General features: G+C 41.4%; 1 protein-coding gene across 7 annotated transcripts in view; it reads left to right on the forward strand.

The window, feature by feature from the left end:
* ralgps2 (Ral GEF with PH domain and SH3 binding motif 2) overlaps positions 1-11137 on the forward strand; it is a 97231-nt gene that overhangs the window by 49839 nt on the left and 36255 nt on the right. For all 7 annotated transcript variants that reach the window (XM_047375860.1, XM_047375859.1, XM_047375864.1 and 4 more), the window contains exons 7-9: positions 6831-6920; positions 7456-7548; positions 7728-7854. In XM_047375860.1, coding sequence (XP_047231816.1) covers positions 6831-6920; positions 7456-7548; positions 7728-7854 — 310 coding nt within the window. The remainder of the gene's footprint in view (positions 1-6830; positions 6921-7455; positions 7549-7727; positions 7855-11137) is intronic.

Below are 11137 nucleotides of genomic sequence, written 5' to 3' on the forward strand. Positions count from 1 at the left end.
AAGAAATCTCTTCCTCCTGCGGTCTTGGAGATTTATGAGTCTTGGCCGTTGAAGTTTGAAGAGATGACAGCTTGTCTTTCCATCATGCTCTCCATCTCCATCCTCCTGGTCTCAAATCATCACCCCAGTTCTCCCAGATGTACTTGTTTTTGAAGCTGTGTTTATCATGGCAGCTCCTAGGGATGCCTGTGTCTCCTCCTTGCAAGTGAAGCTTTCATATATATATCACAAGTAGCCCCCAGGTGAAGCATATCTCATTCATATGGAGGCTTGCAAAAGTATTGACACTTGTTTGCATTTTGTCACATTAAAGCCACAAACTTGTATTTTGAGATTTTATGTGATATACTAACACAAAGTAGTATTTAACTGTAAAGTAAAAGGGAAGTGATGATTAGTTTTCAATTATTGTTTACAAATAAAATACGTTTTTGTGCATCAAAATCAGTCGCCTTTACTCTGATGCCCCTAAATTTAATCCGTGCCCACGAATTTGCTTAATGTCACATTATTGAATGGACTCATCCTTTATGATTGAATTTAAATATGAAAACAGCTGCTCTAAGACCTCAGAACATCAGGGAAAAGCATGAAGACCAAAGAACACAGTAGACAGGTCAGGGGGGAAGTTGTGGAAAACATTTAAAGCAGGTTTAAATCATAAAACAATACCCCGAACTTTGCACAACTTACAAGGCTCTGTTCAGTCCATTATGTGATAATGGAAAGAGAATTGAATACCAGCAAACCAACAAAAACATGACCGTCCATCTAAGGAGAGCATTAATCAGAGAAGCAGGCATATGATGTCTTTTGGGGGAGCTGCAGAAATCCACACTTCATGGGGTGAATGTGTCAACAAGACATCTGTTAGCTGTGCACTCCACCAATCTAGCCTTTATGGAATAATGGAAAGAAGAAGGCCATTGTTGTTAAACTCATAAGAAGACCCATTTGCTGTAAGCCATGTAGGAGACACCGGAAACATGTGGAAGTAAGTCCCCTGGTCAGATGAAACCAGTTTTGGCATATATGTATGATGGAAAACTAAAACTGCACATCACCCTTAACATACCATCCCCAAAGTAAAGCATGGTGATGGCAGCATCATGCTGTGAGGATGTGTTCTTCAGCGGGGACAGGGAAGCTGATCAGAGTTAATCAGCAGATGGATGGAGCTACAGGAGGTGCAATCCTGGATAGAAACCTGTTAGAGGCTGAAAAAGACCTGAGACCGGAGTGGAGACTTCCCTACCAGCTGGACAACAACCTAAACATACAGCCAGAGCTACAGTGGAATATTTTATTTGTACAGTGGTTTAGATCAAAGTTTATTTAGGTTAAAATGGGCCTAGACTTGAATCCAATGAGAATCTGTGGCAAGACTTGAATAATGATCTGACTGCGCTTGACATGTCTTCAAAGAAGAATAGCGAAAGCTGGCTGAGACATAACCAGAACAACTTTCACTGCAGTTGTAATGAAAGGTGGTTTCACAAAGTATTGACTATAAAAGGTTAAATATAAATGTGCTTCAGACTTTTCAGATTCTTAAAATTATTTTGAAAACCGTGTCATTTTTCTTCTACTCCACATAAAATCCCAATAAAGTCCACTGATGTTTGGGGTTGAAATGTTGAAAAAAGTACTAGTGGTATGAATATTTTTGCGAGGCTCTGTAAACAGGTTAATGTGCACATGTTGAAGAAGGAAAGTACCCAGTTACATCAACAGGAACATGTGGGGAAATGAGTCAAGGGGTACCCGTGCTCTTTAATCTACTTCCTCTGTTTTTGAGACTGTTCTGAGGCCCGCATCACCACCTTCAGAAATAAATACGATCCAAGAAGAATGTGTTGATGTGGAAATTTCTTCATGTATGGCAGATCCCAAACGGCGATTCAAGATGTTTGCTGAACACATTCGGTTGCTGCGAGCCAAGGAAAATGAGCTTTTTGGATAGACGGTCTTGGCTTGCTGAGGCAAAGCGTCCCAGAAAGCCCCTTACACATGAGCTGAGGCCATGTGATTTTTTTTTTTCTCCTTTATTCTACGTTTTGTTGACTCTTTGCTTTTAGTAGGCAATAGAGAGACAGTTTGCCAGTACTTTTAAACCAGTACGATAAATGCTCTGTAACCTGTTCTTAAAGCCTACTCAAGAATTCGTTATGACCAAATGAGAATGATATTTTTCTGCATGATATTCATCCATTTCTTCCATTAGACCAATAAAGTGGTTGATCTACAGCTGATTCCTGTGTTGGCTTTGGCTGCTCCACCTTAATTAAGATTATTGAGGTTTCAAACAGTCTTGCTTCATCTGAAGGACTTGATATGCTTATAAATCTGGCACTAAAGACAGAGCTTTAGAGTGTGACCAGAGTTAATTCAATGAGAGGTTTATGGCTGATTTTGACCTGCTGATGTTAATTTATCTTTTAGGACTATTATTTAATAGATTTCACAATATTTGTTTTACCTTTTCTACTACAATCAGTCATAAAATACACATATTTGAAGCAGAGGCAACATCCTACTGTGTTTATAAGAGAAAAGGAATCACTCTAACACAGTGATTTGCTAATTTATAAAAAGGCCACAAAAATTAGATTTGACATTTTTAATTGGTATTTAACTAGCCAATTAGCATAGGTAACATTAATAACTATAAACACTGGTGCCTGTGTGTTCCCAAGAGAATCTGAAACCTTATTTTGACTCTGACACTTCCAAACATGGTCAACCTTTCCAACTCAAACATGTTCCATGACAGACAAAGACTGAAAGCTCAAACGGAGCGACCTGTCTGTAAAACACTGAGCCTTCCTGGTATCTGCTGGAGCTGGCTCTGGGGCCACATTCACATTCCCTGTGGTTGGTAGAAATGAATGCCCTGAGGCAGGAGGCTCCTTTTCGGAACGCAAAACGTTGGGTACCAAACAACCAAAAATGCAAAACTATTATTAAAAAAACAAAAACAAACCAAAGGAGTCAAATGATCAGCACTTGAAGTCTAGTTCTGTGTTGTAGCAGTTTGAATTCTTCCAAGGAAAATACATTTTCTTTGTAAATATCTTCCCACATCTCTGTTCTTCATTTGACTTCATCTGCTTCAAATGGCAGATGTTGAGACGTTCTCTCATTAACAATTTCCACACTGAAGGTGGTTGTTGTTATTGAACCTTGGACAAACCCTGTCATTCACATAGGGCTGCTCCATTTCAGAAGAAAAATCTAACATATTTTGGACACTTCAAAAATCATTATTAAAAGAAATGTTTTATTGTACTCGTTGTCTTCCGCTTATCTGGGACCGGGTCGCGGGGGCAGCAAATTCAGCAGAGACACCCAGACACCTCCTCCAGCTCCTCCGGGGGGGGGCCCAAGGCGTTCCCAGGCCAGCTGAGAGACATAGTCCCTCCAGCGTGTCCAGGGCCTTCCCCTGGGCCTCCTCCCGGTGGGACGTGCCTGGAACACCTCCCGAGGAAGGCGTCTAGGAGGCATCCGGTATAGATGCCCGAGCCACCTCAACTGGCTCCTCTTGATGTGGAGGAGCAGCGGCTCTACTCCGAGCTCCTCCCGGATGGCCGAGCTCCTCACCCTATCTCTAAGGGAGTGCCCATCCACCCTATGGAGGAAGCTCATTTCAGCCGCTTGTATCCGGGATCTCGTTCTTTCGGTCATGACCCAAAGTTCATGGCCATAGGTGAGGGTAGGAACGTAGACCGACCGGTAAATTGAGAGCTTCGCTTTTCGGCTCAGCTCCCTCTTCACCACAACGGACCGGCACAGCGCCCCCATTACTGTGGCAGCCGCACCGATCCGTCTGTCGATCTCCCGCTCCATTCTTCTCTCACTCGTGAACAAGACCCCGAGATACTTATACTCCTCCACTTGAGGCAGGAACTCCCTTCCAACCTGAAGAGGACAAGCCACCCTTTTCCGGTCGAGAACCATGGCCTCGGACTTGGAGGAGCTGATCTTCATCCCAGCCGCTTCACACACGGCTGCGAACCGCCACAGCGCATGCTGTAGGTCTTGGCTAGAGGGGGCCAGCAGGACCATGTCATCTGCAAAAAGAAGAGACGAAATCCACTGGTCCCCAAACCAGACCCCCTCCGGCCCTTGGCTGCGTCTAGAAATCCTGTCCATAAAAGTTATGAACAGGACCGGTGACAAAGGGCAGCCCTGCCGGAGTCCAACATGCACCAGGAACAGGTCCGACTTAGTGCCGGCAATGCGGACCAAACTCCTGCTCCGCTCGTACAGAGACCGGATGGCCCCTAGTAAAGGGCCCCCGATTCCATACTCCTGGAGCACCCCCCACAGGGCATCACGAGGGACACAGTCGAAGGCCTTCTTCAGGTCCACAAAACACATGTGGACCGGTTGGGCAAACTCCCATGAACCCTCGAGTACCCTGTAGAGAGTATAGAGCTGGTCCGGTGTCCCACGGCCAGGACGAAAACCACACTGCTCCTCCTGAAGCCGAGGTTCAACTATCGGCCGGACTCTCCTCTCCAATACCCTGGCGTAGGCCTTACCAGGGAGGCTGGTTTATTGATTTTGGAAAAGTATTTTGATCAAATATTGGATTTTACTTTCTGACAAATAAAATCAACAATATAGTACTTCAACAATATCAAAATAATTAAATACACAACTTTAAAAAAATTACTAAATATATTAAATACCAAAAACTGACTTAAAAAATAAGTATGTTTTTAAACAAATTGTAGCTAAAAACAGAGAAAATTAATAATATTCATGACTAATGATAATTAGGACCAAGTTATTTCAAATAAAATTTGCCTACATTTTAGTATTACAAAATAAGAGCATGAAATTAATGTAAAGAAAGAAAATAATGTAAAAACAGAATGGTTAGGTTGTTTTTGTGATTGCTTTATGCTAAAATCTAAATTTTATGAAACATTTCTTAGTTGCACAGCCCAGCAGTCACAATGCAACAAGTGAACACAGAACCGGATTTAGTTGGATTTGCCTCAGCACAGACTTCCCTTTTTAATTTAAGTATGTAAAAAAAAAAAAAAAAGTACACAAAAGGAAACGGCGTCTGGTATAAAGGTGTTAAAGTTGATCCTGGTAGTGTTTACGGTGTTTCCAACCAGCAGGTCAGGCTGTAAACCATCTGGCTGGTTAGGACATAACACAGGGTGGATTACAGCTTATTACAGCACAGAGCCTCTCACTCAGGAACACATACAGTGGTAAATGCAGCTGCTCACTGTGGAGCACTGCTGTCATAAGTGATCCCATTACTGGTCACTTTTTATTTTGGAGACATGATATCAAGTTAGACAACTGAGGGAACTACACCAGGAGCTCCAGTGTGTTTTAAAGAAAAGGCTTTTTGGTGCTGTTCTGTTTTTGTACCATTCTTTTGGAGAATGATGGTCGATGGTACAAACTCAGTCTACACAGTCTGCAAAAGTCTTGAAATGTGAAAAATTTTATTTCAGTATTTTTAGGTCTGGACTAGTATGGGAAAGGAACACGAGAATATTTAGAAATATTTGTTTCCAGACGTTATTCTCTTCACCATTGTTTAAATGTAGTGGCTTCCTTCCTTCCATCCTCCCTCCCTGGTGTCCTCTCCTTTTATTTCCATCTCCAATCTGGTCCAATCCACCTTTTATGTAAAAAAAAAAAAAAAGCACTTCATGGCCAAAGTGCTTTATGCTGACAACCACAAAGAAACAATAACAACAAAACACAAACAAAATAACAATAGCAGTTAACCAACACTTGAGAAATAAACAAGTTTCATAAGAAAACGTAGCAGCATGAAGAGACTCGAACTGTCTGAATAAAGGTAAATCATTCCATGGTTCTGACTGACTAGGAGGTTTGGACCCCAGCATAGGAAAACGGCAGAGAAAACAACGTTGACCTCCACCATCCATGATTCCTATTAATTCATTCACACGCTAATCTTTCTCGCTGCTTCTCACCTTTTCTGTGAAACAATAAAAGGAAAATCGATGCAAAGACAAGCTCAGGTTTGTGCAAATTAATCCTTTTAAGGAGTAACTTCTACAAACGCACAAAACAGCGTCCTGTTTCAAGGTTTTATTGGCATCATCTCCCAATTAAGCAGATTTTTAAAGGAGAGGTTTAAATTTAGACAATGTGGGAGTAAGAAGTATGATTTTCTCAGAAGAAGACACAAAAATTGTAAAACTGCTCGTTTTGTTCAGAACACAATGTCCAAACAGCTGCTGGCCTCAGTCCTGAAGTTAACTTTCTCTTCCCATTATCCCCTCTCTCCCCTCACTTTTCTCCTTTTGCTCTTCCTGTTCCCTCCATCCATCCCGAGGGTTTAAACACAGATTGATTCACTGACTTTAACTGCATAATGTGTAATCAGAATTGTCTTGCCAGCAGCTTCCCTAAAGAGACAGATTTCCGACATCCCTCACGGTCTGGCCAAGTCCTCTGAACGAACACATGTGCTTGCTGTTTTTCCCTCCTTCACCAACTGGAATTTCATGTCTCATAGTGTTTATTTACCAACTGATTCTCATCTTGTTTTTTTTTCCTTTATCAACAGCTAGTTTCTAAGTTGTCTAAATGGGGCATTGCTGTTAACAATCTTTCCTGTGGCAAATTTCTTTGTTTTATACCACTCTAAGCCCAGAGCCGTCATGGTTTGCTGCAACTTTTGTCTCTAAGATTAAACGATCTAAAGTTTGACATACTTGAAATCTTGATTGTGGTTTGGAGATAACTCCTTCTAATCGTTTCCCCTTGTCTGTTTAGTGTTACCCGGTGCAGTGATCTCTGTTGGTGTGCGTGTTTTTTCTTAGACGAGTTTCTGGGTGGTAAGAGAGATCCTTCACGCTCAAACGCTGAAGATCCGAGCCGAAGTCCTGAGTCTCTACATCCGCACTGCCAAGGTACACATGCTCGCACAGAACACAAGACTAATGCTGTAATTCACACAAATGTTTGCATAGATGTGTTCATCTAATCCCATGCATCAAATTGGATTCACATTATTTTGCTGACGTAACAAAGTGTCGTGCTCAAATATTTATTGGCAGCTTTCGGTTAAGGATAGAACTGCAAAGAGAGTAGCTGAAATGCCAGTCATTAAATTTTATGAAGTTCAAATACAGCACCAAATTTATAAAGCAGAGGTTTTTGGCCACACACAATTGATTGGAATTATACTGAGATGGGTTGGAAGCTGAATTATCAGCAGTGGTAGTATCAAAACAGGGAATGAACATGCTAAAGTTAGCCTAGCACTTCAGGCACCTGTTCTGCACGCAAACATCATCAGCAGGAGCGAGACGCGAGTTTACCGATGACTGTAGCCTCATGTATTGAGTCAGATACAAAATTCGGACCTCGTTTTTGGCATAAAACACCCGTCTTGCTGTGCAAACATATCTCAATGGATGTACAATGTTGTGTAACTTTTCACAGAAACTGTGTGACATGAACAACCTCCATGCTGTCATGGCTGTGGTGTCAGGGCTACAAAGTGCGCCCATCTTCAGGCTCACAAAAACGTGGGCAGTGAGTATATTTACCTTACTTTCAATACATATGCGGTTTACGAATGCCCAGTGGGTGTTAAACTACTTCCAATGAAATATGGCAGCTTAATTGATGGTAAAAAATTTGTTTTTTTTCTGCTTGCCCTGATTCCCTTTTCTTCCTCACTGGTTTTGTTTTACTATTTATTACCCTCACAGTTACTGAGTCGAAAGGACAAGTCTACGTTTGATCGGCTCGACTACCTGATGTCCAAAGAAGACAACTACAAACGTCTGAGAGACTTTATTAGCAGCCAGAGCATGGTCTCTTGCATACCCTACCTAGGTAAGAGAAACCCATAGGGCTGCAACAAACGGCCTTTTTTTTCCCAGTTAATCTATTGACAACTTTTTTGTTTAATTTAAACAACAAATATTTTGTCCTAAAACCTTTCACCTCCAGTATGACAAAAAATAAACAGAAATGTTTAAAAATAAAGGATTCAGAATGTGAAATTAGATGAAATTGAACTGGAAATAAACAAAACTAGGCCTCAGTTCAGCTGAGTGTAACTCCCAAGGAGACCCTTTATTTGGATCATGGTAATAAAGACAGAGACTTACTAATGACTTGTATTTATCGCCTATACGTATCATTTAAGAGTTTGTCTGGGTTCAAAGTTGGTTTATTAAGATCTTAACGTTATCTGCACACATAAATTTGGTTAAAACAGAATGAACTAAGTTGGATTTAGTCGGCACATTAACGCGCAGGCACACCGTAAATCAGTCGAACGTGCATCTCAGCATTTCCATAAATACTTATTGAGGGGAAAAAGTAGCAGGCAGACAACATGTCTGACTATATAGAGGAGATTCAGCAGCATCTTGATTCGTCTCGCTGTTGGCTCATCAGTAGCCTCCGAGTTTCATCTCTTCAGCTACCCATCATGCATCATGTCTGTGGTGCCATGCTTTTGAACCTTACAAAGCATCCAGAGCACTTAAGCTTTCAAAAACTGAAAAAAAAAATCTTTAGAAGCAGGCTCCTTGTCAGTAAAGCAGAGGTTTAAAAATCTAGCTTCTTGAACTTGATGGGTTGTTTTCAGGTTTATGATTAATGGCGTATGAAGCATCTGCCCAACCGTGCAGGTGTGCCTGATATTCCTACCGAACGGATTACTGAGTCCACCAGTTCGTCATGTTTTATCGTCTATTGTTCCTCCTTGTCTCAGGTTGCTGTTCGTTTCCACTGTAGCATTTGCTTTTTCTGTGCTCTATCCTTCACTGTCTTTGCTTCTTGTGTTTTTCTTGGCTTCTTTCAACCGAGAGGAGGAGTAAATGTTGCTCATAAATTCAGTGCTGTGTTGAGAAAACTCTGAAGGTTCTTTTTAGCAAGAACAAACACATGAATCAGTCTGAAGGGGAAAAAGTCCTCCATTCCTTATTATGTGTAAAATCTCTGACATCACACTGGAATCGCTTATGAGCAGTGCGGGGAAAATGCTCAAGCACATGTGTGTGTGGTTTTACTGCCGTACTGTTTGTTCTTAATTAGGCTCAGCAATGACTTTGATGTTCTTTACTGCCAAACAGTTGTTTTTGTCTTTTGCCTTCGGGTCCGTTTCATCACCGCTGTTGTGGCTGAAGCATGCGGACATAAACATGTACAAACAAACACATACATAGTCTTATTGTCGCTACAGAAGTTGCAGTTGCAGTTCCTCCTTGTCCCCCGTCATGGAAGGCAAACGATGACAGACCTCGAGACAAATGCAAATTTAGGGCTGTGATGTAGCACACATGGGCCAGCACAACTGTATGTCTTCATTGTGTGTAAGAATGGAAAGACTTTCCGTTTGCTAAGTGTCTGGATGATTTGTGAGCAGCTAGTCTGTCACAGGGTGGAGTCTTTAAGTATTAATGTATGAGTGGGATGGTGTTTCCTTATGAGATGAGCTTTTTAGTAATGTGACCGTCTGGCTGTCTTCGAGGATGAAAAGGGCCAAGCTGGCTGAAAGGAGGGAAATCACCAATGACTTGCTCTGGAACATTTTCCTTAATCATAAATTCACGCTATCACAGATTGAAAACACCAAAATGAAGGCTTCAGGGCTCTTTGCATAAATAATACATCTGGGGATGTATTACATGCCTCCTGGTGTGTTTTTGCATACGAGAACCGTTTTAATTAGTCCCTGAGCCTAAAATAAGAAGAGGTTTTTACATTTTCAAAACGTATTTCTGGACCACTTTTGTAACACCCTCAGTGTTTTTTGGTACCATTTGCATCTAAATTGTAGCATAAAATGGATTTATTTTTAACAACACCACCATCATTTTTGGCAATTTCAGCGTCATCGAAACCATCTTGGAATAAGACGAGGATAAAAATGGCAAAATATAGACAAAATAAACCTGGAGTAAAATATTCCACAGTGATTCTATTCTTTAAAACTATTTCTGAAAATGAACAAACGGAGATTCTTAGGTGTCCCAAAAACATGGGTAAAATCTTTTCTCGTTGAGTTTTTATGACCCTAGCATCTTGCGTCGTCTTGTCTCATTAGCTGGATGTATCGGTACATCTATATAGCATTCACTTCTCAAAGTCAAAAACATTGTTTGTACTCAAGAACTGTGCAGGCATCTTGTGGTGCTTAGTCTGTGCAGTCTCTTGTACTGCAGTGGTTTTCATAAATGTTGACATGCCAGTGAAAGCAAATTTGACGTTTGGTGGTTACTCAAGGATAACCCATTAACCAGCCAGCTGGAGGTTGGACGCCATCTGTCCCGGGGTACAGAAACAACGCTCTTCCCCGAAAGTAATGCCTCCGGCGATGACAGGTAGGAGGAAAGAGGTATGAGTGTCTTCATTTTTCCTCTGTGAATGCATGACGGTGTGAACTCTGACCTGCAGTTAGGCCAAGCAGACACAACCCTCTCCTGTTTGCACACACCACAGTGCCAGCTTGTTGTGTATTCAGATAAACTTGATTGTTCTCTTCTGCGTCATGTGATGATGAAGAGCCTGAAGGAACATATGACTCCACAGACGCTTCATGTTGGGGAAAAAAACAGCTGGACAGCAGCAGCCTGAATTCACCATCGGCTGCCACAAACTGTGGGAGTTGAGTTTTTTTTGGAGTGCTTGAATCTAGAAATAAACATCTGCAGGTATATGAACAGAAACAAGTAATTTTATGCTCTAAAATGAGCATTTTATAGCAGTTGCACAGGTTTAGCAGCTTAATTTTGCAGTTAGAATAGAAGCTGATGTGCTCTATGAAACAAATGACTGAGGAATAATAGAAATACACTGCAGTTTTTTAACGTGCCTTGTTAATATTTTATGGTCCCTGTGCACATTTATTATTTTATTCATATGATATGCTGATCCACATTTCTTTTAATGTTTGACATCTGTTGTTGGAGAAGGACCTCGCCAAAGGCCAGAAACATGCACACGGGCTTTATTTCTGTTTAGTCTGAGTTATTGTTGCTTTGGGACATGGACAGCCGTGTATGGAACAAGCAATGTAATGGAAAACATCAGCATTAAAGTGTTGTCGCGGATCAAAAAAGCCAGCCAGCTAAGAGACTAATTTCCCATCTGGTTCCTTAGACAC

Source organism: Girardinichthys multiradiatus, chromosome 9 (assembly GCF_021462225.1).
Source record: "Girardinichthys multiradiatus isolate DD_20200921_A chromosome 9, DD_fGirMul_XY1, whole genome shotgun sequence".
In the NCBI taxonomy this organism is placed as follows: Eukaryota; Metazoa; Chordata; class Actinopteri; order Cyprinodontiformes; family Goodeidae; genus Girardinichthys; species Girardinichthys multiradiatus.